Source organism: Ambystoma mexicanum, chromosome 5p, assembly GCF_040938575.1.
Source record: "Ambystoma mexicanum isolate Mex_15411 chromosome 5p, UKY_AmexF1_1, whole genome shotgun sequence".
NCBI lineage: Eukaryota > Metazoa > Chordata > Amphibia > Caudata > Ambystomatidae > Ambystoma > Ambystoma mexicanum.
The window spans coordinates 1151523870-1151550960 of record NC_090930.1 but is presented as its reverse complement, the minus strand read 5'-3'; the positions used below and the strand labels follow the sequence as shown (position 1 = coordinate 1151550960).

General features: G+C 41.6%; 1 protein-coding gene across 5 annotated transcripts in view; it reads right to left on the bottom strand.

Moving 5' to 3' along the window:
• The window catches only part of KIAA0319 (KIAA0319 ortholog), an 806237-nt gene that overhangs the window by 590638 nt on the left and 188508 nt on the right, over positions 1-27091 (bottom strand). Inside the window, exon 1 of one of the 5 annotated variants that reach the window (XM_069613624.1) lies at positions 13969-14032. The exons of the other annotated variants lie outside the window; for them this stretch is intronic. Coding sequence (XP_069469725.1) covers positions 13969-14014 — 46 coding nt within the window. The 5' untranslated portion in view covers positions 14015-14032. Of the gene's footprint in view, positions 1-13968; positions 14033-27091 lie in introns of those variants that run through there. 5 annotated transcript variants of the gene reach the window in all.

Sequence of the window (27091 nt, the reverse complement as noted above, 5' to 3'; positions counted from 1 at the left end):
AGTGCGCCAGAATGCTGTTTGGCGCACACGGCTGGCGCACGCTGGCGCACGCTAGCTCTCTGTGCTGCTCGCGTGCGCTGCCTCTGCGCTGAAATCTATGAATTACTGTGCATGTGTCTATACCACATAGGCCAAAACTTCACATACAAAAATAATATTAAACCAGATGAGAAAAAAAATACACAGTCAAAGGTTGTGAGGGCAGCCTGGTTCTTACCAAACACAGCCTCATTAACCAAATAAAACTATCATTAAAAACTTCTCAACATAAAGAACTGTATTACATGGCCCTACTGCAACTTTTTAAACCATGGAGAAAATAAGAAGATTTATTAGATACCCATGCCTCCTATGAAGATGCTTTCAAAGCAAATGAAAGCACTATAACAGATATAAATGTTACGCAGTACAAATCCGTGTTAGACAATGAACGCCAACAAGAAGAAGAACTCCAGCCACAACTAAATATAGACACTCCTGACAGCAGTCAACCTTCTCTAACAGGAAGCCAAGAACCACCTGGACAGCCACTCATAGCAAATGATGGAGAATTAGCAATGACTGAAGTAGAAAACACCATGTGCCAGTATGAGGAATCTAGAGAAGACTTTGCTATACTCAAATCACAATTAAAAAATGAACAGCGCAGCATTTTCCTAGAAGTAACTAAACAAATTGAACATGGTGTGCAAAACGAAACTAAATCTTGTACCTGTCAAGACTACAAACCTATACTGCTGTATGTAAGTGGTCAAGCTGGTTCAGGGAAAACATTCTTAATAAAAATCATCAGCAAGTTCCTCCAACAATTGACAAACAACAAATTGTCAGCTGTTGTACCTGCCCCACAGGTTTAGCTGCCTACAAAATAGGCAGTGTCACTTTACACCGATTGCTACTCTTTCCAGTAGAACACCAACACAAATTAGACTACTACAAACTTTCAGCAGAAGCTGCTATGGAACTACACAGAGTTTTGAAACGAATGAAAATGCTCATAATAGATGAGGTGAGCATGGTCTCCAACCTAATGTTGGCTTTGATTCACCTCAGATTACAAAAGGTCGTCAAAATGGACTACGAAGAACTCTTTGGAGGAAAACACATTATTGTTTTCAGAGATCTTCTTCAATTAACACCAGTGAAAGGTGAACAATTAGCACACATAAATGTAAACTGTATGTCCTTGATGCCAACTCTTGCAAGCTGTGCACAATTCAATGAAACAATGCTGAAAAAAGAAATGCAACCAATAGTTCAAATTTACTCCACAGACAAACTTGACGTGCATGCTATGACACTCCCCATGTGTCAACAAGCCACAGCATGACTAAATACCATCGAAAACTCTATCTCTAACACAGATGGTGTAGAGAAAATATTAGCATTGGGCCGCATTGCGACCCTGCCGGTCTGGAAAGAATGGTGGCAGTAAAACCGCCGCCACTGTTGTTTCCGGACCGGCTGATTCAGTGTCCTGCAGGCGGGAGGTGTCAATCCTGCCAGGTCTGACCTGGCGGGATTAACACCACCCGCCTGCAGGCAGACATGGAAACACCAGGTCTGTCATAGATGGAACCGGTGTTTCCATGGTCCCCATCCCCACAGAGTCCTATGGGACACCATGGGAATGGGGATTTACAGAAGTTTGCCTCTGGAATTACCGGGTCAACGGGATTGTAATGCACCAGTGATTCTGGCAATCACAGAAGTGGAATGGTATTATGGGTCCGGCAGCAGCCTGCCGGTTTTTCCGGCATGGCTATCGCCGGACTGGTAATGAGGCCCATTGTCTTTAAACTGTATAGTGAAGCTAAAGTGTAACCTTAATGCGGAGCAAGGATTAGTTAATGGAGCACTTGGTACAGTTGTTGGCTTTCAAACATACTTCAATATTCACTTTGACAAACTTTCAGAAGTTAAAAGGATAGGACGCTCAACAGCCCGATTCCTTCTTTTCAAAGAAATGTATGTACGCAGAGAACAATTTTCTCTGTCTCTACAATACACAGTCACCATTCATAAATCATAAGGTCTTACCCTAGATCAAGCATTGATAGATATTGGCAGCATAGTGTTTAAAGAAGGCATGAGTTACGTTCAACTGGCATGCCTACATACACTTGAAGGACTATTTCTAGTAAATTTTGATGCAAGTAAAGTAAAAGCTGATATTCCTTGCATTGTAGAGTACAATAGACTACGTGCACTCTACGCACCCTATCTGAAAATGTACCCTGTTCCTCAAAAAGGAAAACTTTGTAAGCGAAAATTAGTGTAGACTCAACTTATACATGATCTCACAACAGTACAACCAAAGAAAGTAATATCAACTGGTACTTCATCAATTACCACAACCAAAGAAGGATCTACTAAAAAAGAAATGCATACTGTACTGCACAAACAAAGCCAACTACCTCTTCAAAGAAACAACGTGCACTTCCATCAAATGACTCAGACATAAAACTGTCTAGTCTATTCAAATTTTCCAATACAAGTGGTGTAAATTGCTATGTAAATGTTGCAATCAATATTCTATTCCAATTGCCACCTTTTGTTGAAAACATCTACTTAAACGGCACAGACCAATTGTGTTTGCAAATGTTAGTCCTTCACAGAAATGCAACAAACAATCCTGACAACACTTACAGTGTTTCTGGAATAAGGCAGGAATTGGACTACTATGCAGGAATGGTGAGATTCACTATAAACACACAAGAAGATCCACAGGAATTTCTAATGTACTTACTACAAGTACTGGAAAATAAAAACATACCTATAAATGAAATCTTCCAGATTTCATACATGTGGAAACATATATGCAATTTCTGCAGCCAACTAATGCACAAACAAGTCCCTAATGAACGCTATGTGTATGTATCCATACCTAACTGTCAATCCATTCCATTTCAGCAGCTTGTACAAAATGTAAACCATGGCATATTACGTACTACTTGCAATTCCGATAATATTTCCACCTTACAGATACAGTCACATAGCGAATACATAATAGTAATGCTACTGCGTTACAATGCAGATGGTACCAAAAACAACTGCAAGCTGACTGGATTCACACATGGACAAGAATCGTTTGGCAAGAAAACCTTCACAACAGTTGGCATAATCTACCACGCAGGAGCCCCAACCAATGCAGGTCACTATCCTGCATACATTAAAATGAAATGTGGATGTGTTGAATATAATGATACTTCTAATTAGTCTGAAACATAGATTACCAGCAAATCTTGCAAACTCTTACTTAATGTATGAGCATCTACAAAACGTCCTCAATAATCTTTAAATCCACAAACTGATAGAATAAGGCAACAGCTATCTAACAGTGAAAATGTACATCCACCAACAAGAGAAAACATGCTTGAAAACATATCCTGTAGAAGTGAAAAACTGTAAACAGTTAGAATACGCCAACTGGTATCTAACTGCAACCATAATACTGCAATATACATTTTACTGAAAAAACCCTGCAACACTTACTACGTATAAACATACCCTCAACAACTTTGAAACTATGAACAGTTAGAATACGCCAAAAGGTATCTAAATGCCCCAAAATTCTGCAACATTACTGTGCAGTACCAAAGTACTTACAAAAGATCAACAACCAAACGAATAAATTAATACTGCTAAAATGCAACAAGAAATAAACAATTAGAATACGCCAACTGGTGTCCAACTGCAACAATAGTACCACCACTTGCAAACCAAAAACCATACACCTTTTCAATTCCTCCTACTACAATCGACCACCGAAAAAGACTGTACCATATCGCAACAAATACACGTAGAAAGGGTTTTTATTAATCCTGCATGGATTTTTTTCCCCACAGACCTAATGATTATGCGAACAAACACACGAACTGAGCACATTGCACAGTACACTGGTTTGAAGCATAGTACTTGTAAAGTACTAACTATAAGGGTCCGCGAAGTACACAAATGTCTGCTATGCAATGCAATAACACATTACAAAGTACCTACCCTAACATGTGATCTTTTCTTTTATCACAGAGAATGAAAAAACATGTCTGCTATATTTTTCCATACCATGCAAAGAACTGCATACAGCCTCAACAATGCAAACAGTAAGTACACAATGATTGGAGTCACAACATTCAGTGCATACTTGCATTATACTGCGATAGTTGTAGCCAGCCATACTACATCATACACCCAACATTCTGAACACAGTCCAACACACCAACTGCCACACACCATGTTTACTTTCCTACAAATACTACTACACTACTGGCAGCCAGTGGACAAACTCTTATGGACATACCCCCTATGCAACCCACATGCCACTGTCAAAATGTTTGCTTGCATGGCTGTGTTATGCTGCAGTGGTTGTGGCCAGGGCCTAGAGACTTGGGTGCATGGCCTACGGCCATGCACCCAAGACGGCCCTGGCCACAACCACCACAGCATAACACAGCCATGCAAGCAAACACTTGACCACTTACTACAACCCAAAAAACATAACACAACCACCCCAAGGCCTATCCACTTCACTTGACATATTAGGACAGTACTTGCAGCCAATGCACAAACTCTTCAATGCATGTCCTCTCCACCCAATACTCTACTAACTACTCAAAAGCAGTACATCATAACATAATAAAATACCAACAATCTACCCAGTGGCGTGGCTGTCGATGGACTACCGCGGTGTCCGTGGACACCGCAATCACAGCACGGCCTTCTTCCACCTAAACAAATACAGCATTTGACCCATCTTTCACTCCTTGACCCTCTCCAGCCACTCTTCCCCCCAACGCACTCCCCAAATTTGGATTTTGGCTCTGTCCGCCACTGCTCTGTCCGTGAATATCCGTGGATCCAACATGGTGGGAGCATCAGGAAAATGTGACGCACCTCACTCTTCCCTCCAGCCAATCTGCGAGCATGTTATGACAGTACCTTTCTAGCCAATCGGAGTACTGCCCACGGAGCAAACAGGGAAGTGAGTATGCAGAGCGGACCCAGATATCACTAATTCTTTTTACCTACATTTTGCCAGTTTTTAAAAAAAGTACCAGAAGGATTTTCAGCAAATTTACAAAAGCATGCTTTCGGACCAATCTACTGCTCTTGCCGCACATTTGATGAAAATCCATCCAGCGGTTTGAGCTGTAGGCATGAGCAAAGTTGTTTTCCATTCAGTCTATGGAAAAATATAAAATGTTGGGACACCCCCTATAACTTTGCCACCCCTTGAAGAAACCTCACCAATCTTGCCAGAAGGATTCAAAGTGGGCCATATACTTTTCTTGCAACGTTTGGTGAGGATTCGTCGAGGGGGAGCGAAGTTATAAGCCGCCCAAAGGGAGGTCTTCCTATGGATTTAGCAACTTAACCATAACTACACGCCCCCTAACTAACTATTCATGGAGAAGGCTTTAAAGAGTGCAACTCAATTTCTGGTGTGTGTATCAGAAGAAAGAACATATATTTGTGTCTGCTATTGTGGCAGAATAATAAAAACTGTTATGCATTTGTAAGCAACAGGCAAGTCGGAAAGATTAGAAATGGTCATATTTAGTAGCACTATGCACTTTATTTTGGTTCATAAACTGGACAACAGGATCAAATATTTGTGCAAACAATCTTCGCAGATTTGTACTTAATTGCATTTGGGGGGAAATCTTATGTTTTTGATCCTATGAAGTCATTAATCTCATTTGTAAGGATGAGACCCACAACAATATGGCCAACAGCGTTTGCATGCATGTGTTGACGCCTATTTTCCATTACAATGAACATAAAGAAAGGACTGTGTCTCTCTACCCATCGCCACCATAGCGTTTGTTTGTATGTTTTAAACTCTGCGTCACATTTTGATAGCCCCTTCATCTAATGAACAAGACCCTATGATGTTGGAGGAATGGGGGGAATCAACGAATGTCTGTTTCATATCTTTTTTGGAAATAATAATTAAGTATGTCAAACAAGATCGGGAAAAATTGTTGGCTAAATCGATGAGATTGGAGTGAAACTTAATGCCTTACCGCAAACTGAAGAAGGTAATAACTTGCATAAAGTCATGGAAGTACATCTAAAAACTCATGAAGAAGAAATTAAACAAAGAAAATTGCACACGTTTTTTGCGAGATAAAGAAGATTATGAAACAGGCAGGGTGTACACGTCTGGCCACAGATGTGACTATATGAGAAGAATCCCATTCTGGACCTTCGGGGAGTGTGCCTATAAGTGAACAGTCATTCACCTCAGAATCTGAGATATCGACCACTGACAATGAAGAATCAACAGCAAAACTACATTTTTTAGACAAGATGTGCCTCCTTTGCAAAGACAACAGGACAAACAACACCTCAAGAGGAAGAAGAAAGGCGATGTGGGAAAAAAGACAAACAATGGCAGTCCACAGAGGTCAAGGGGCTCTGGCAAGCAGAACAACAAACAATGAAGCATCAAGATCTCACTAAGATCCTTAACCTATCAGATCATACCGTTACATCAGAACAAGGGAGTGTTAGGTTTGGACTTGAATTTTTGCCCCACTCCAACATTTGATTATGTTCAGACTCAGATTCACTTATTTCATTGCATAAATAAAATTAAGCTTAAGAGCTTTTTTCTTGAAAATCCTTATGTAAAAAAAGCCAATACCTAAACAGATGGGCCGGACAGATATTCCGATTGAAGAATTCGACATTTTTTTGGGATTTCATTAGTTTGGAAAACCAACTTAGTCCCGAGGATACACAGGATTCTTTAGACTTGGGAGAATTGGATATCAGCACAGACTGGTACAAACCATCTAAACTCAAGTGTAAATCCAAGTTTAATCGTCCAGCTCCACCAGGAGGTTACATTAAAGCCTTTCAAAGCCTCGTGATTAAAGATCTCAAAAGTATGAGAAAGTCCAATTTTAACAACGTTCACAATTTAAGTTTGAAAACTAAGAAGGCCCTAAAGGAATTGCAAGACTAGCCCAAATGTATTATAAAACCATCCTAACAAGGGTAGAAATGTTGTTCTAATGAATACCGTTGACTATATTAGAGAAGCCAAGAGACAGCTACAAGACAAACTACGCTATGAGGTTTTGAGTGAAAATCCTTTGGAGACAATGGAGAGTAATTTAGAGATATTTCTCACCAAATGAAGACATTTGGACTTTTGGATGAAGATTCATACAGGTTTTTATACGTAAGAATGCGTAAAGACCTCCAGGGAGATCTATTGCTACATTAGTGGGTTGCTTGTATGAAAATATGTCCAAACTGATTGATGAGGTGTTACTCCAATTTGTCTCCACTATTCCCTCCTTTTTGAGAGATACAAACAATTTTTTGGGGAGGATAAACGAAATTCCATGGGAGAGTTGATATGTGTTTGCGAGTATGGACGTTGTTTCACTCTATACATCTATTCAGCATTTTATAGGCCTAAAAGCTTGCCAGTATTATCTTAATACAATGTCACTAGATTTCCTGAAGCACACCGAGATGATCTTAGGCATGATTGAATTGTGTCTCACCAACAATGTTTTTCTATTTGATGGGCGGTTCTATAGTCAAGTACAGGGCACGACCATGGGCTCCACCTTCGCGCCATCCTATACAAATTTGACAATGGGGTGGTTTGAGAAGTTTATTGGTTAGTCAGAGGGTAATGTGCAATATACTGACAAAATAGTGCTATGGCTTACATTCATAGATGATCTATTTATAATATGGAATGGGACAGAAAAAGAATAGCTGTGTTTTGTGAATGTTTTAAACCAGAATATGCTAAATTTAAGATTCACAGAATCCCACTGTTTTTTGGACATACTTGTGGAACAGTAATTGGGTAAAATTGAAACCAATCTAAACAGAATACCCACTGGCTCCAACACCCCCTTGCATGCCACCAGCAATCACCCGAGGAGTTTAATTTGGATTATACCCTATGGTGAATTCCTTAGGTTGAGGAGGAATTGTTCCACTTTGTCATATTTTGATGAACAAAGTAAAGTCACTGCACAGGGTTTCAAAAACCAAGGTTACCCCAAATGTGTTATCCAACGTGCATTTGCCAAGGTCAGAGGGATGCCCAGAGATAGTCATTTGGCTAAGGTGGAATCTTCAGTTTAAAAAGTAATGGTTTTGGATGATTGCAGACTTATCATTCCTTTTGATAGGGTATCTAGCAACATCAAAACCATCATGACTTGCCGTTAATATTTGTTACGTCTGGTTAAGAATCTCGGTCTGACTTTGGCCATAAAACCTAAAACCCTTTTCAGACGTTCCACCTCAGTCAGAGATTTGTTAGTACAAAGCTACATGGCAAGTGAGCCCAAGGAATTGAGTGGGCAACGGCTTATGGGTAGTGCTAATGGCTTTCGCAAATGCACTAAATGCAAGACATGCAAGTTTGCATGGAATTGTATCTTTTTTGAACATCCAATTTTAAAAAACCCATTCAGATTAATAGTAAGTTTTCCTGTAACGCGAAATTTGTTGTGTATGTGCTTATGTGCCCTTGTCAAAAATTGTGTGTGGGGAGCACGGTTTGCAATTTGAAATTGCGTTTACTGCAACATATACATGCCATAAAAAACAACGATCCAGCATACCAGATGGCAAACATTTCAAGGACATACATCGAAATGATCTGACTGGATTTAAGTTTTTTGGAGTGGCAACTGTACTGGCACCCCCCAGAGTGGGGAATCGAGAATTGACCCTGCGCCAGTTAGAAATGCAGACCATACTTGATTTTCAGACACAATACCCCTCTGGGCACAACATAGATGAAGAGTTGTATACTTTTTTTTATAATACTTTTTAATAATATTTTGATAATACTCTTGTAATATCTCTTTCTTTGAATATCCGTATTGTACTTTGGGCTAAGTATTGATGATGGGTCATTTGCAATTTTCATCGATTGCCTTCCAGTTAGATTGTTCCTCAAGAAGTCTGTTGTGCACCCAGAGGTTTTGTTTGTTTTGATTTCATTTCGTTTGAGCTTTATTAAGTGTGATGGTTTGAAAGTGTTTGTTGTTTATGTGTTTTTTCTTTGCTATTTTGCACTATGTGGATTCAGAACTATTGAATCTAGAGAGATGAACACTCCTACCTTGCATGTGATAATATGGTGTGCCATAACACAACACAGTGCAGTAACGATGACATTGAAGATCTATAGGCCATTTAAATAATTGTGTCTATCTTCTGGGATTACTGATTCACATCATTTTCAATATACACATGATGTTGTATAAGTGGTTTTTATCTCAGGGATTACTTAGGGATTGTTACTCTTTTAATCATGTGTGTTTTTCTGTATTAATCTTTGGAGGATTATTTTAGAGCATTTGCACCTTACATGGTCTCCAAGATTCATAAGTCACCTTATGCACTATCAATATTTAATCTAAGATATATTCCATGTACTGTATGAGATATACTGCTCATAATGCACAATGTACTTCAATTGGTTTGTGAGTGGGAGCCTAAGCATTATGCACTCTTTTCCCTACAGCTAATTTGAACTATGGCTTCACTTTTTACCATCTTCTGGTAGATCAGTTTTTGTGCAACTCCAGTTATAATTTAACCTTATGTTTTTTGCTAAATTACAGAAAATTCTTTACATCATCCAAATGATATTGATTTTGAATTGTGGATCTGTACTAGCACCCATACGTCTGTGCAACACCTGATAAATGACAAATTCAAATGTATCGTCATTATATTCCTCACCCTTTATCCCTAAGGGGCACTTTAAGCACTAAGCACTTTATTTGTGTCTGCTATTGTGGTGGAATAATAACAAATGGTTATGCTTTCGTAAGCACCAGGCAATTCGGAAAGATTAGAAATGGTCATATATTTACTAGCACCATGCACTTTATTTTGGTTCATAAACTGCACAACAGGATCAAATATTTGTGCAAACAATCTTTGCAGATTTGTATTTATTTGCATTTGGGGGAAAATCTCGTGCTTTCGATCCTATGAATTCCATAATCTCATTTGCAAGGATGAGACCCACAACAATATGGCTGACAGCGTTTGCATGCATGTGCTGAGGGCTATTTTTGAACATAAAGAACGGACTGTGTCTCTCTAGCCATCACCACCATAGAGTCTGTTTGTATGTTTAAAACTCTGCGCCACATTGTGCTGTAAATTGAATGTGAACACGCAACAGTTTGTTGCAAAACGCGTCATTGTTGGTTTCCATGCCCCTGCTGAGGGATCCATAAATAAAGGAATTCTTTTTGTGCCACAAGGATTGCCTTCATGCTAGTATGTGCCATCCGATGGTGGAGGAGTGCATTTGCATCGTACTTTGTACGTTTGTTCTTTATATATATATATATAGATATGTTTATTTATTTTTTCAGGGAAAAAGCTTTAGTTGCCGAGATGTTAAGGTGAGAATTTAAGGCAACGAAACCCCTGAAATTTAGCTAAAGCCACCTTAACTTCACGCCCACTGTTGCGGACCCGCCGACCCCAATGATGACATCACAGATGACATAACTGGTGACATCACTAATCATATCATCTATAACATCACTATTGACATCACTGATGGCATCAATGGTGACATCAACGATTATTTAACTAATGACATCAGACATAAGATCACTCTAGGTATTTTCACATATTTAGACCACCCTTACGTTTCTACATATGTGTGTAGGATTCACGTTTGGAAGGTTAGATACAGATTACTGTGCGCTATTCTCCAAACTGTATTTACACTGTACAACAAACCAGCTGCGAAAACCTTGAAAGCTGAGAACCACCCACTAAGGTTCAAAATGGATAATAGTTTTAAGGTGAGTGTTCCGAGATAATATTCACGCTTAGTACATATGTATTCGGCACAGTTTGTTAATACAAGTCCAAAGTTATTTCAGAGTTACAAATTAAATAACTGAGTGAAACTTGCAATGTGCAATATCTTGGGTTCAAAGATTTGTATGTATTTCTTAGTTTCACAAAACAGCCCACAAAACAGCCGACAGGTGTTTCGACCTGCTTGGTCGTTATCAAGGCTGTACATTATCATTTTACCAAATATTGAGAAAGCAAAGTAATAAAGACAATATAGCAAAGAAAATTGAAAACATAAGCATTACCAACGTAAAAGGCCGTAAAAATAAAATAACACATACCACACAGGATATTGGCATTGAGGAAAACAAACGTCATGGTCAAGATTCAGAAAAAACAAAAAAGTACAAATCAAAATCAACATTGTTCATTATCTCATCACGAGTCAATTGTATACCATAGTTGATGATTATTGTGATCTGGAAACAAGTTAGGATTGAAGAAACTGGTGCAGGTTTTGTCAAGATACAGCAATTGTTGAAACCTTGCAACATTTATTATTGGAGTGCACAGCTCCTAAACTCTTGAGTTTAAGAAACATCCACTTTTCCAAATATTTTGCGTACTTTGCACAAATAGACCCAAGCAACAGATGGGTCGCTTTGGCTGCAACTGAATGTATGGGCATAAGGATTGCTACTATTAATTTTTTTAAATCCTTAAATATGGAATGACCGATATACATTATATTAAATTAAATGTCAACACTTGAAAGATGGATGTAACTGTAATTGCAAATGTATGTTCAATTGAGTTATTGTTCATGTTATTGTTTTTTGCACATGAAAGAATGAATTTTTGTAATATGTATAAATTGAAAAAGTTGTTGTAATTGCAACTATATTCAATAAATAAAAAATAAAAATAAATATGGAACACACAAGTTGACAAACTGTGCCGAATACATATGTACTAAGCGCGAATATTGACTCAGAACACTCACCTTAACACAATTTCAACATATGTGATATTACCATTTGAGAATAGTTCATAGCAATGAGTACATTATTTAAAACAGTACATAGCTACACATGTAGCATATCACTATTTGTGAAGCTTTCCTTTGTAGTACTTTGTTTGGTAAAAGATGATACCTGAATTATAAATATGTAAAGTTTTATAAATATTTTTACTTTCTTTCAATAGCAATAAAGCAAAATAGTACACTGGTCAGAATGTTCCTGTTTGTGCCAAATATATGTAAGATATGTTCACTTTAAAATAATATGTATATAGCTACACAACAAAATGGTAGAACTAGAGACACATGTTGAACCCTAATTATTCACAACATTTTAAAATAAACATAAGTAAATACTTAATGGTTTTATTGTAAGAAGAATTAGTGCACGTATAATTTTCTAAAACGCATGAGAAGTGTTTTAAAACAATGACCAACTATGTATTAGGATATATTTTAAGATTTTCATAACTGGTTATTGAAAAAAAGTTAGTATTACTCTAATGTACGCAGATGTGTATTTCTGTTTGTCTTTTGTGAGTGATTAACATGTTAAAATTAAAATAAAACATACTGAACCAATTAAAAGTAATCATTAAATAGCATCTAGTTTTTTAATACATTGACTTTTGTGTATGTCATCTGTGATGCCATCTTTATGGTCATAGGCTGTGCAACAGGGGGCGTGAAGTTAAGGTAGCTTTAGCTGAATTCCAGGGGGTTTGTTGCCTGAAGTTCGCACCTTGACATCACTGCAACTAAAGTTTTTCCTGAATTTCAAATGCCTTTTTATACCATAGCTTTTTTCGGTGCCACTAGGCCTTTGGCCGTGGCCACTGCATATTTTAAAATACTACCATGGCTTCGGCCGTGCCCACTGTATATTTTAGAATACTACCAGACCACTAGTCATGGCCAATGGGCACGGCCTTTGGCCCTGGCGACTGTATATTTTAGAACACTACCAGACCACTAGCCATGGCCTTCGGCCGTGGCCACTATATATTTTAGGTATATATTTTAGCTATATATTTTAGAACACTACCAGGCCATTAGCCATGGCCTTAGGTGATCGCCAGTGGGCACAGCCTTCGTCAGTCATTATATATTTGACAACACTACTAGACCACTGGCCTTCGTCTGTCGTCACTGTATATTTTACAACACTACCAGACCACTAGCCTTCGTACGCGGTCAGTGTATATTTTAGAACACTACCAGACCTTTTGTTACACCATAGTTCTTTTCCATGCCACTAGCCATGGCTTTCGGCTAGTGGCCACGGCCTTCGGCCATGCCCACTGGATATTTTAGAACATTAGCAGACCACTAGCCATGGCCTTCGGTGCGTGGATCAACCTTTGCAAGACTATGTCGGGGCATTCCACATTGTTTGTCTCCAGGAAAATTGGTTGGCTGTTCCTTTGAAAATCTAGTTATCTGAACTTGTTCAAACCTGCACTTAGGACAAGGGAAATCAGAAAAGTCAGGAGGATTTCCATCTGGGTGCTTGCACATGTGGGTTTTGGGGCTTTTAAAGTAACGGTCTTTAGCACCAATTGCCCTGTATTGATGTGCTTATGCTTTTATTCTAGGGATGTGTTGGGACTGGGGGTTTAATGTTTATTTGATACCACAATGTGGGGACATTGATTTGTGTTCCATGGAAGAATTACAGATTTTAATTATGCATTTCAGATCAAATTATTTTACAAGAGAAGAATTATTGATTGTTCTGGTCAGCAACATGAATATTCAGTTTGAACCTTTAGGCTCAACATGGGTAATTTCTGATGAGGACAAGATTTGCAATATCCCTGATCTAATTGCTCCCGGCCCTGGACGTACTCACTGTAACGCTTTGGATTTAGCACTTACATTTGCTAAATAAGGCTTGCTAAATAAGGCTTGCACGCTGTAAATGGTCATACAATTGGGGACTACAGCAAAACAAAAGGCAATGGCTGGAAGGTTTCGAATTAATATGAACCGCTGCCAATGATCTGGGCAACCTTCCAAACCCTTGATCCTTAGACTGCCAAGCCATTACAGAAAGACCATCTGCAAATCAGGCTTGATCCCACCCCAAGGGGCATACTAGCCCGAACTCCTTGGTCACATACCTTCTGTAGGAGGCCACAAGAATCCCCAAGCATGTTTCAGCCTCATCGGGCAACCAGCAAAACCTACCTGCAAGAAAAGGTTGTCAGTGTCACTTATTAACATATTGATTTCACACTGATCAATTTGGGCTGCAGGGCATTGGTGCATGCCTCAAGAGTGAACCCTGGGGGCACGCTTAGAGGAATATAGCTCCTAATAGAACTCCTTAAAGACTGAACGTATCTCAGCATATCTTGCTGCATGCAAACCCTTTAGGCGATGTTGGAGATATCTGTTGGGTCCGTATGTAACCTAAGATAAGACCCTCACAGGTTCTTATGATCTCCATTGTTCCTAGCAGAGATTTGTGGAGAGACAAAGATCATCTGTTCACACAGCTACATCACAGACTGAAAAGTAAAAGATAGAGTGTTGTTCTTGTTGAGTGATGAGTTTACCAGAGATTTACAGACCATTAAGAGTTGTCTAGGACTTTACAGACCGATCTGGGCAAGGCTCTGGAAGACTGCTTGAACCAAACAAACACAAACCACCCAATATCATTACATAATCATGGGAAACATGATGACATCTCATCACATCTTCATATGAGTCAGGGTTGTCCATCTTGCTAAACACAATGCTGCTCCCATTGATCAATCTGTTAAGAATAAAAAATGTGCCCTCTGCATCTGTTCTATTTAAAGGACAGTTTAGTGTTAATGAACATTATAATGTCTATAGCATGAGATAAATACGGTGCAACATGTCTATGGCAGTACTTTTGTTTGGCAAACTGCCATGATTATTTTTTGACAAGAGTGACTCCAGAAGAAAGGCAATATGTACCCTGTGGTGTCCCAAACACAGCATTACCTTCCCCACCTTAATGTGACTGTTTAAACATCTGAAATGTCAGTGCATCGTAATTTGGGTAGTCGCCTCACTGTCCCCTTTTTCTAAATATATCATTGATGATTTATAAAGGTTGAAAGCTCCGTACTTGCCCGGGTTCGAATGCACAGAGCCATCTCAGCATCACAGACCTTACAGGAAGCCACCCCAGTCTCAAGGAAATGGTTGCTCCACACCTGCTTTTGCCATGCTTTTTTACAGGAGGAAGAATTAACGCATGCTAATTTCTAATCTGCCAGAAAGGACCACAAAGATTTCAATTTAAAATTGGGTCCAGCTTGTATCCCAGCCCAGGAGCCCCCCCACCCTTGTCTTGGAGGTGAACGTGAGTTGTAAACGCTCTACTGCATCCACTCTTGAAGCCTGACTTGGATACTACAAAGAGTTTGACTCCAGCATAAAATCTTATGAGTTGTTTGCAGACACAACTTTCAATAATTGTACTGATTTTAATTGGAAATGATAGGTCTGCTGTCCGGTGGTAGCCACTAATATGAGCTTTGTCAGAGTATGGCTTATTTAAATAAATGCAACAACAAGAACCATTCCTGCCTTGTTAACAGTAACAGAGTTCATCATACAAATCTATTTAATAGCAAATAAGTAGACACACCCATGACATACATGAAAAAGGTAGCATATGCAACACATATTTGTGCGTGCCTAGGACAACATGAATGTATCCAATAAGACTACTTTAATAAAGATTTACCTATACTTGAGTATTGAAAACATAGTGTCATACAGAAATAATTGTGTTAGACCTAACACAATACAGAAATGAAATAACTACAATAATTGATGAGCAATCTCAAAGGTTAAACACATAAATTCCCATATTGGCTCATATGGAGTGATTTACAAATTTCCATTACTCAGTTGTATCGCTTCAAAGGGTAAGAATCCCAATTCATTAGAACATTGTTTTAAAAACACAACTTTGGTATACTGCCCCGGATTGTTGTGAGTAGGTCAACGTCAGTGGACAATTCAGCATTTTATAATTCAATTTACCTTCCTCAAGACCAAGTTCATAATTTTACAGTGGTGGGCCCTTCAAATTAAACAAGAGACAAGCCAAAAATTGACTTGGAAATGAAGGATGTCTTAAAATATGTATGCCAAAAAAAGGAAGCGTTCAACATAGAAGCAAGTTTCCCACATGAGTAAAAAAAAAACCTGAATGGTTGTTGTACCATCTTTATAACGTCCTAGAAATAAGGCGTTATACTTATTATCAAGAATAACAAATATATCTAGCATTAAATATGTCATAGATAAGGGTTCTACTTAATGGAAACCTTAAAGGATGTACCTCAATGGCTTCAATAACTGGAGTGGTCCAGGCTGCAATAGGCTGAAGTCCAAGAATTCAATAGTACTAAGAAATATCATGTCACTGAAATAGTAACAACAGAGTTTTAGGAAAATATGTTTTTTTAGAAAGGTAGGAGGCCACAGACCTGGGTAGACCCACTTACCAAGCTGAAGGTTCTACTAGATTCAAACCCACCGAAATCGTGGACGCCATCAATGGCACAATATTAAACAAATGTCCTTAATAACAGTGCACGCAACATGACGACGTATGTAATGATGTCATCACGTTCACTTCACAGATCTTTTAAATCCTACCAGGTTTAAGTACACCAGACTGACGACTGCGAACACGGGTGCCATTTTGAAGCTGCGTCCTGAAATAGAAATGGATGTCGCATAGTGACGTGATGAATAACATCCTCACATGCATGACACAGACCTGGAAATATAAATATAGCATCCTGCACAGGGCACAAGCATGGGAGACCCTATTGGGAGTAATGTAAGTGCTAGTGTATGAACGCTGTAAAATTACCTAATGAAAACCAATATCAGAAGTATTTGATGGAAGATATTCATTATCCAGTTCAAGGATGTATTGGGTCAGAACATCCAGTATATTTCACACAAGAATACCACAACTGAAAAGAATACATATATTAAAAAATCTCCAAGGCTGTTGGTATGGAAAAAAGTTTCATCTTGCTTCTTTCAACAAAAGATTATTTTCACTCATTGCATGTGACAGTGTTGACTATCCACCAAAGCAAGTCATCAGACGTGTGACCCGTTTCAACATACTGATGAACCATGAGTGCTGGTTTTACATCTAATCCTAGACCGGTGTTCTGCTATACTGTCATGGACTGCCCTAACTGTCTGCCCAATATAATCCTGTACGATTAAGATATCTCCATGTGTGTTCCTATGTTGTGGCACCTTTTTGTTCCATTCCAAGAAATCAAAATGGATTCAATGGTGCCGGCGTCTGTTTCTCTGTCCTGAGTTACCAAGAACAAAGGCCGGCACCATTACAATCACAGACTTGTGATAATCATACCACAAAGGAGGAGCCATGAGAAGTGACACAATAACAGACCACACATGGGTAGGATGAAATGAGGCATGAAGGGATCCTGACAACATTGAATCCATTTTCATTTATTACAATGGAACAAAAAGGTGCCCCAACATAGGAACACACCTTGGGGAGACGTCTTAATTGTACATCCTGATGAAGGCTGACATACTTATGAAAAGAGCACACGATCAGTAACTCATAGAGGCCAAAACACACTGTCGACAACACATTTTGTATAATAAGATCCCAGTTAAGTGGGAATCGTATTGTAATTTGTTTTTTGGTAAAATAGTCATCGGAGTTCACTGGAACTCCTGGAAACAATTATCAATAATTGAGAGCAGAGTGATTGCTTTTATCTTGTTCCTCATGTCATGTTTTTGATCAATGTTGTATATTCAAATGTCTTCATAATTTGTTGAATGGATATGTGTCATTTGTACCAAGCACCATTTCAATGTTAGAGATACCACATTATGTGAAGTTGTAAAATATGTTGACTCCGAGATGAAATTAGTAGAACTGATATACATTTAGGTTTGGCTGCGAGAAATAGTGTTTGATGAAATATTTTGTATGAATAAAAAATGTGTTTTTAAAGATAAAAATATTTCCACATGTTGAGTTGATGTTAACCATAACAGTAGTGTATCTGAAGTGATCCTGGCGTAGTATGATTTTGAGGAAGAGGGACTACAGTGAGGAAGAGGAGGAAGGGGGATGAGGAAGACAAAGAGAGAGAGACTAAGAAGAGGAAGAAAGACTAGGAAGAAGAAGAAAGACTAGAATCAGGAAGAGGGCATGGGACAAGGAAGATAGATGAGGACAAGAGACTAAGAAGTGAGGTAGACTAGGAAGAGGGCATGGGAGGAGGAAGTATGACTGACAAGAGGGACTGGGAAGAGGAACTAAATTGAAGGACTAAATTGGGCTACAACGAGAAAGATGAGAAAGGACTGTGACAAGGCACGTGAAGAAGCAGAGGGGTAAGGGCAAGGGAGATGAAGTGATGAGAATGAGGGACTAGGATGAGGAAGAGGGGCTTGGGCAAGGAAGAGGCAGAGGAAGAGGGACTAGGAAGAGGAATGGAAAGAGGGGTGAGGAAGATGGGTCAAGAAGAGCAGTAGGTTCGAGGGTGAGGAGGGGGATGAGGGAGAGAGACCAGGAAAAGGATGTGGAACTAAGACATGAGACTAGAATGAGGAAGGGGGCTAGACCAAAGAAGATGGATGAGGGAGCAGGGTCATCAAGAGGGAAGAGAGACTAGGATGAGGAAGGGGAAGGGGAATAAAGACTAGGATGAAGAAGAGGCATGAAGACAAGGTGCTAGGAAGGGGGACAGGGACTAAGGACAGGGCTCGGACTGGGAAGTGAGACTGGGACTAGGAAGTCGGAGTGGGACAAGAAGGAGGTACTTTGACACGGAAGTGGGATGAGGAAGAGAGACTAGAACGAGGCTGAGGGACTAGAATGAATAGCAGAGACTAGGATAAGGAAACTTTAAGCATGCCTCTTCTGCCAAACTTTAGTGAGACAAAATACTGATTTTGAAACACAGAATTGACATTTTCTCTATGTGCATTCTCCATTTTCTGCTGCAAATCAGGAGCAGTGTGTTGTTTGACAGTTGCAGCATCACAAAAGCAAAAGAACGTTTATGTTTAATGGGAAGTGTGTAGTGTGTGTCTTGTGCGCCTGCAGTTCATCCTCTAATTTTACCTTTCTCTATGCTGCCTTCCAATTTAATGGCAATAAGCCAGCAGCATCCTTTGAGATTACTGTTTGCGGGCAAAGTAAAGACAGGTAATATGGCTATATGGCTATATTCCTCTCTGCACACCCGGAGCACAGAGAGAATGAGGGTGTGGGATATGAGTTTGAGAGAGTATTAGTGAGGAGATAGCAGGTGAGAAAGACATGCTGTTGTTACAAAGGGAAAATAACTGGGGAGAGACGAAATGGTGAGAGGGGAGAGTAGTATGAAAGAGTGAAGGAGTAGAGGCAAAGGGGAGAGAGGGGTGGGAATTAATGATATGACAGATATTTAGAGCAAGAGGTAGAAGGCAAGAGTGCAGCATGTGAAAGAGATACTGGAAACGAGGTGTAAGAGGCAGGGGAAGAGCAGAAGGTCAGAGTCCAGTGTACTGGGGAGAGTGGGGGTTCGATGGATCAGTAAATGAGGTGTGGCAATAGAAAAGTAACATATGAACTGAAAGAAAGATTGCTGATTGGATGTGGGAAAAAAGACATCAATTGAGAAGAGACTGGGAGACAAAAGAGAAGAACAATCAGAAGAATGGAGGTGAACGGGAGCAAGTCTGTGTGAGATTGGTTGAGAAGCACAGGTTGAGAGGCATAGGGATGGAGAAATAAAAGGGTGAGAGCTGCAGGGAGTTTAAGTCAGAGTCATAGGAACAGCAAAGACCAAAAGGCCTACAGTTAGAAAGAGAAAAATAGAAGGACCTCATAGGATGTGGGCCAATGAGTAAGAGGCAGAGGATAGCGAGTAATAACAGGTAGATGAGCAAATGAGGCAATGGGTAAACAGGCGGCTGATACCATTGGGGGCATTGAGGGTCTGTTTGATAACTAGAGGCAGGAAGTGGTGACTATAGGCAGTGTTTTCAATATGGAAGCATCTTACGTTCTCAGGGGACCTGCATTGCTTTAATCTTCCAGGGCAAAGAGTGAGACTACCCTGTAAGGTAGCTGTGCTTTCAATAATGCAGGAGGCAGCAGTCTCCAATAGACATCTATCCATTCAATGGCATAGTATCAGACCTTTAAGGGGAACAGTACAGCCCTGCTCAGCAGGACCAATATATACTAATAATGGAGTACTACCAGAGCAAGCCAAGTGGACTCTATGGGCCTCATTACGAGTGCGGACCCGTAATGAACGGTGCCGGTAAGGGACTGGCACCATTCATTACGGGCTACCTCATTACGAGGTCTGCAGCGGGTCCAGCTCAGGACGCCTGGCCAGACCAGGCGTCCTTAGCGGGACCCGCTAGCAGACCAGGATACTAACATTTGGCCTGTCATTAACGGGCCCGTTGTTAGCATCCTCCCCATTCCCATTGAGCCCTATTTGGGCTCAATGGGAATGGGGATGTACCGGGCCCGGGTCCCGAGAATGAGAATTACCGGGCCCGCCAAAGTCGGCATGGCCCGGTAATTCCCTATTCCTGGAACCCGGATCCGGACCCCGGTATGGGGTATCCATGCCACTAAAAGTGGCATGGCTACCTCCATACTCGTAATGAGGCCCTATGTCCTTCTGCCTGTCCAAAACCCTGCTTTTACAAAACACATAAATGGAACATATATCGAGGCATGTAATGAGACGTGGAAACCTCTGTTGCTGTGCAGTGGATATGGATAAGCCTTGTCACTTTCACTGAGTATATTCTCTTTTTAAAGAAAAACACATGATTAATTTCATCCCAATTAAATCAAGGGTCCAAAATAGAACCCACTTAATACAAATGGTGAAATGAAATCCTAATGACAATGGGCCCCATTACGAGTTTGGTGGTAAATAGGTGGAAAGACAAATTCAGTTACCGTTACTGTCACTGAGTCCTGCTGATTTACCATGGGATTAGGAGTGGTGGACGGTGGTGTTAATCCTCATTTTTGGAGTAGATAGAAATGCACACAGTTTTTAGCAGATTTACCATGAGCGGTAATTGTGCGTTGTGTATCTGATGATATTTGTGATATTTGGCAGTAAGGTGGAAAATATACCTACAGGTGGAAGATTTACCTTCTACCTTTCAGAAGGTAGACGGTACAATGGCGGTAATGGAATTACTCCCACTTTCCCACCACTTTTTACAGCACCGCTATACTCGTATTGGGACCCAATATATCCAAAGACAAAAAAGAATGAGGGTGACACTGGGTAAGGTGTGGGAAAAGAAGAGGGGAAAACCCAGCAAAGGGAGAGGGGGGTTACAGCTACACAGAAGAGAAGGAATGTTTGATAAAGTTTCTGAGGGTTTACCTCGCAATCAGCAGGATGGCCGGAGTGACCAGCAGACAGCAGCTCCTTAGCTACTCCAAGAAACCATAACAGTGGCACCCATTACGAGTCTGGCAGTAGCTGTGCCGGTAAACTGGCAGGCTGCCGCCCGACTCGTGGGGATTTACCATGCCGGAATTAACGGGGCATTACAGCCGTGGTGGTCCCGTAATTCCGCTACTTTTAGCTCCTGCCAATCCAATTGCAATTTCGACCCCCAACCTGCTGCGCACTGGGGTAGGCCTCTGTCAGGGCCCGCTCCATAATCCCGCTGCCGCCTGCATCACCGGCGGCAGCCAACATCACACCTGCCATGTTTAAGGTCTCTATGGTGTTTTAGAAACAAACTTTTCCTAATAACCTTTGAGCCCTTGCGTGGAAAAATCTGAAAAATGTCCAAAGTAAAATTGCGGGGTACAAAAGGTCCCACTTTACTTATAAATAGGTATGCAATTTCCTAAATGTTCTTTGCAATTTTTTTGCTTATCCTTTCCTTTTGTCTTTTATAGTCTATGTCCATAACAATTTGAAACAGTGATACATTAAAGGACAAGGGCAAAGGGTACAATAAATACAAAGGAAATGGAACACCTGGATCAATTCGACATAATGCATTCAATCTAAAGGTTCCATGGCAATATTTAAATCTGCTTGTCCATCAGCTGCCAATCAAAGAAGCCATGGTGCTTTTCCTGAATAAACAAATGATAACTTTCCATCTCTATACAAATGTAAACTCTTCCTCCACCGCTGTGGTTTAACAAGTAGTTTATCATTTAAAGCACATACATTCCATAGCTTGAAGATATCTGCATTTCCACTAAGGTTCGGTAACGACGGATGTTGGAGACGTCAGACCCGCCTCTATGTCGTGTGAAGGACCGGCAAGTCATGGAACAGGTAAATAGTTATCTGTATTGACTTTGCCTCCTTTGTGGTTTAACTGAATTGCAAATCTTAACCCTTTGGCTGTTGAACGCCCCTATCCCCAGGGACCTAGACTGCCTTTGCCAAATCAAAAATCTTTTGACTGTAGTGGCTGGACTTGGGGAGCGGGTAAACAGATGGACCCCTGTCCTCCACCTATATCCCAAGCGTGAGATGGAAGGATGCTTTTTTCAGACGTATATATACATATTCCCTAACGACAGGGAAAGGGTTACATCGTTTTTTGTTCCACAAAACATATTATAAAATGCCTAATTAGCCTTGCAAGGGTTTTTGTTACCATTAGAATACGCGAATGAGTGGCCAAGTGGTATTAGTCATGCATGCACGTGTGAGAGGAAGTGACAGAATAAAGTCCAAGCCATCCAGATGGCTAACACAATCAAAGCTGAATCGTAAGACGCAAAGGCTGGCATTTTTTCATATATCATGTTCTGGAAAACACATTTTTTCAAACCCAAGAAGTACAACATCAAATCATACAAAAAACCATTTAAAAAACACCTGCATTAGAAACATGTTATATCATTCAAGACATTTCATTTTAGAATCAAGAAATTAGGTGCGATATAAACACACTCTTATATTATAATATCACATCATCAAAAAAAAAGAGATTAATTATCAGTTTTTAAAGTAATTTGGTGGTTGGTGTTGAGGACGGTAACAGATCGCAAAACATCAGGAAACATCAATGGCATTTTGTATGGGAGGCCGTTCAAGTCAAAATTACACCTTTGTGAATGTGACATATTGAAGTGAATACAACATGCAGTGAAATGAGTAAGGCATACCCTGAGATGACTATAATACGTATCGAAATGAGTATAACATGTATTGAAATGAGTATGACATGTATTGAAATGAGTATGACATACACTGAAATTCAATGAAGAAGACATGCATTGAAATGAATAGGACACACATTGAAATGAATATGACACCTATTGAAGTGAATATGACACACATTGAAGTGAATATGACATGCAATGGAATGAATATGGCACCTATTGAAATGAATATGACACATTGGGCCTCATTACGACCCTGGCGGAAATCGAAAAACGATGGCGGAAATGCAATACCGCCATCGAATAGCGCTCGGTGCGATTATGACCCGTCACCGCAAAGTACGATGCCATTAGCGACACCGTAGTGAACGCCAACGCTAACTGCACCAAGTACGCGCGCGCGCGCCATGCCAAACCGTAATTACCACCATGGCGCAACGGTACGCGAATTCTGACCCTAGCGGACATGCACCTAACGCCATCAAGCACGGCGGAAAGTACCATTCCGCCATGGTGAGAAGTACGGCATCGCGAACCAACCGTAAACGGCCCCACTGAGTGCCTGTACACCGCTCCCTGGCCACATTGTACAACTCCCCGTAGGTGCAATTAAGTCACACAATGCAACCAGTGAAATGTACTAGTCATCCATGCCTGCCAACGAACAAATGAATCTCAAGAGGGGCCAATGGGAGCTGCAGGGCACAGATGGCACGAATACAGAAGCTATCCCAATGGACATGACCTCAGTCTCCCACCAAGAAACGCACGCAAACACAGGCACCTGTGACCAGCAACATTCCGAAAATCACATCATTCCACCAATCCACCTGGCTGACCGGCATCTGTTACACAAAAGCTAATCCCCCGCCCCTGAGCATGACATCATTAAAACAGTCATATTGGCAGCCCTTATCCCTGACCTCACTGGGCTTCGTAGGCAAACGCGCCCAGCACAGTACCACGCAACTATACTCCGAAGCTGGAACCCAATGCAGATCTCCTCACAATACAACGCTCCCCAAATAGGAATATGCCACATCACTTGCAAAGAAGAACGCTACACGGTCCATATCAGAATAGAAATTTAATGCACAACAAATTCACCAAGCCCATACAGCCATTAGGCCATGAACTCCAAAACACATTTCACCATTGTGGGCTGCATCCGCAATAAATGACCAGCTACTTCTTGTGTGACGCCCTGTTCCTTCATGGTACACAGGGGCTACATTCTCGTACGAAAAGGCAACATGGAAGCGCCTAGAACCGCAGGGCCGTCCCAATAGGGAGGCACTAGTCCAGCTGAAAGGCCGAAATGTTGCTCCTAGCCACTAGTACTGCGTAAGGGCATGTGGCCCATTGGCGATCGTCCCATAAGATCGTAATGCTGCTCCACTGATTAACACGAAGCAGCAGGTGTCGGGAGTAAAATCCATCTGCAGGAGTGGCATACAGATGGCAGTGGCAAAAGGGGAGGAGATACCTGTCAACCAAATGAAATGAAAAAGAATAGTATGGCCATCAGAACTACATTTGAATTACTCACTTCAATGATCACACCAAATCCACAGCCATATGCATGCTAGCCCACTCCAAAGGATCATCACCACCCAAAAACCACTTGCGAATCATAACTATCTATATCGAGGTGAAAACACCATCACAAACGAGTGTACCTGTGCATGCGTCTGTAAAAACAGAATCCATCAGATGGGATTGGTAACGTGCATAGACACAAGTGTCTGAAGGCGCGTCGAGACAGGGAGGGCTCAACAAGGCCAGATAGACGATGGTCCCACTATGGCAGCCCTGCATCACATAGCGCAGGGGAGGCGGACAGATTCCAAGAAGCCCTGTACATGGCAAACTCTGTATCAAATCATCTGTCCATGCATCCATTCATCATTCCCTCATCCCGTAATGAAAACGCCTGTTTCCATACTCACATAACATGTGAAATTTCCATTGAGTCTGTGCGTTATGCAGCCTGCAAAATCCACTGTGCCCCAGCCCGTAATTCCAGTGTTGTGAAGTAACATGTATTTGGGAACGTCCGGCCTCATCGTCCACTTCGCCATTGCGCATCCCAAACTATTCATATCAATCATTGCATCCTCGCCATGGCCCCTGTCCCAAGGACATTGAACAATAGAACGTTATATTTGCAGTCAGACCTGTGGGCATCTCCTCGCCGCTAGCTGAAAACCGAAAGCGCCGCCCTTCGAATTCCTCATTTGCAACATCACGTCGAAAAGGCATCTGTGGCCGCTTGAAATCACAAATTAATCCATCTAGTGCGGCTGTGTGTGAAAATGGCAACTGCCTTCACTCACAAATGGGACGCCCCGCCCGTCGTTGAACCTCGGTACAGTGATGCATGAGGGTCCACCGTTACTCGAGTACTACGTTCCACTGACCCTTCACAAGTCTGTTCGCGACTGCAAAGATAGTATGTGAAACAATGGGACCATAGCCGAATGAACATATCAACCAATGTTACACTGCCATCGGGTACAAATACATGATTGCAATAGCAAGATGCCATTCGTCGAATTGCAGCGTTGTGTGCGGGACGTGCTCGCCCAAAGGGGAGAGCAGCTTGCACAGGTGGAATGAATCACCACAGGTGGAGGCCATACAGCCTGAAAACACATAAATTGCACACCCAGTCTCCTCCCACAACCACACCCACTCCGAAATGCTACCGGCAGGACTAGCTATGTTGGCCCTGGGGGACCTGATAGCACTGCAAGTACTCCAACTTCAAGAAGAAGACGAACACCAACTACAACCGGCCGCACGGAGGAGACGCAGGAGGAGGAGGAGGGCAAGGCAGGGCCAGCAAGGGCCGCCAGCACAGCCACTACCACCACGCAGGCAGCCCGCAATCCCACGCCTCCGAGCACATCCGTTCAACCTCACTGCTGAGCAGATCCACACCCTCTACCGTTTGGACCGGGACACCATAACCGCCATTGTGGACATGACACAGGCTGACCTTGTCAGCATGATAGATAGCCCAACCGCCATCCCACCCCTACTGAAGGTGGTGTCTGTACTCCACTGCCTGGCCACAGGCACCTACCAGCACACAGTCGGACAGTTGCATGGCATTTCACAGCCACTGTTCTCACGGACACTATTGCAAGTGCTCGATGCCCTCCTGCAGCACGCAGACGACTACATCTCTCTACCACGCTCGGAGCAGGAAATTACCAACACAAAAGTGGGATTCCATGCACTTGCCGGCATACCGGGTTGCATTGGTGCCATCGACTGCACCCATGTGGAATTGGTCGTCCCACATGCCATGGAGGCCCAGTACCGCAACCGGAAACAATTTCATTCTCTGAATGTACAAATGGTGTGTGACTCCAACAGGATCATTACACATTGTTGTGCCCGATTCCCTGGATCAACCCATGATTCTATGGTCTTGAGGAACTCTACAATACCACGCTACATGGAGCGACACGCAGGGAACAGATCCTGGCTACTCGGTGAGTCTCATTTCATGCATGATGATGTGGGGTATGTGATGCGGCAATGACCTGGCAGGAAGGGGGGGGGTGCGTACGTAGCAATGGCATTCCACATAATTCGTTTATCGTCCACATACAGGTGATGCCGGATATCCACTGAAGAGATGGCTCCTCACACCAGTCCGGAACCCACGGGACCAGCATGAGGAGGACTACAACCATGCCCACTCACGTACCCGTGTAGTCATAAAACAGGCATTCGGCCTACTGAAGACTCGTTTCCGGTGCCTCAGCAGGTCTGGCGGGGCACTCCTGTACCGCCATGTGAAAGTTGCGAAGATGGTGATGGCATGTGTCATGCTACACAACATGTGCGTACGTAGAAATGTGCCCATGCCCCCTGACGCAGAACTGCAAGCACCTGAAGATGGTCATGATGAGGGTGGGGATGTGGCAGCACCTCAAGGAGTCTGCGAGGCACAGGAGGGCCGTGACATTCGTCAGCATCTCATAGATGCATGCTTCTAGCACTCACGCCTGGTGGCTGATACATGGACACGGGACTAGTGGCACTGT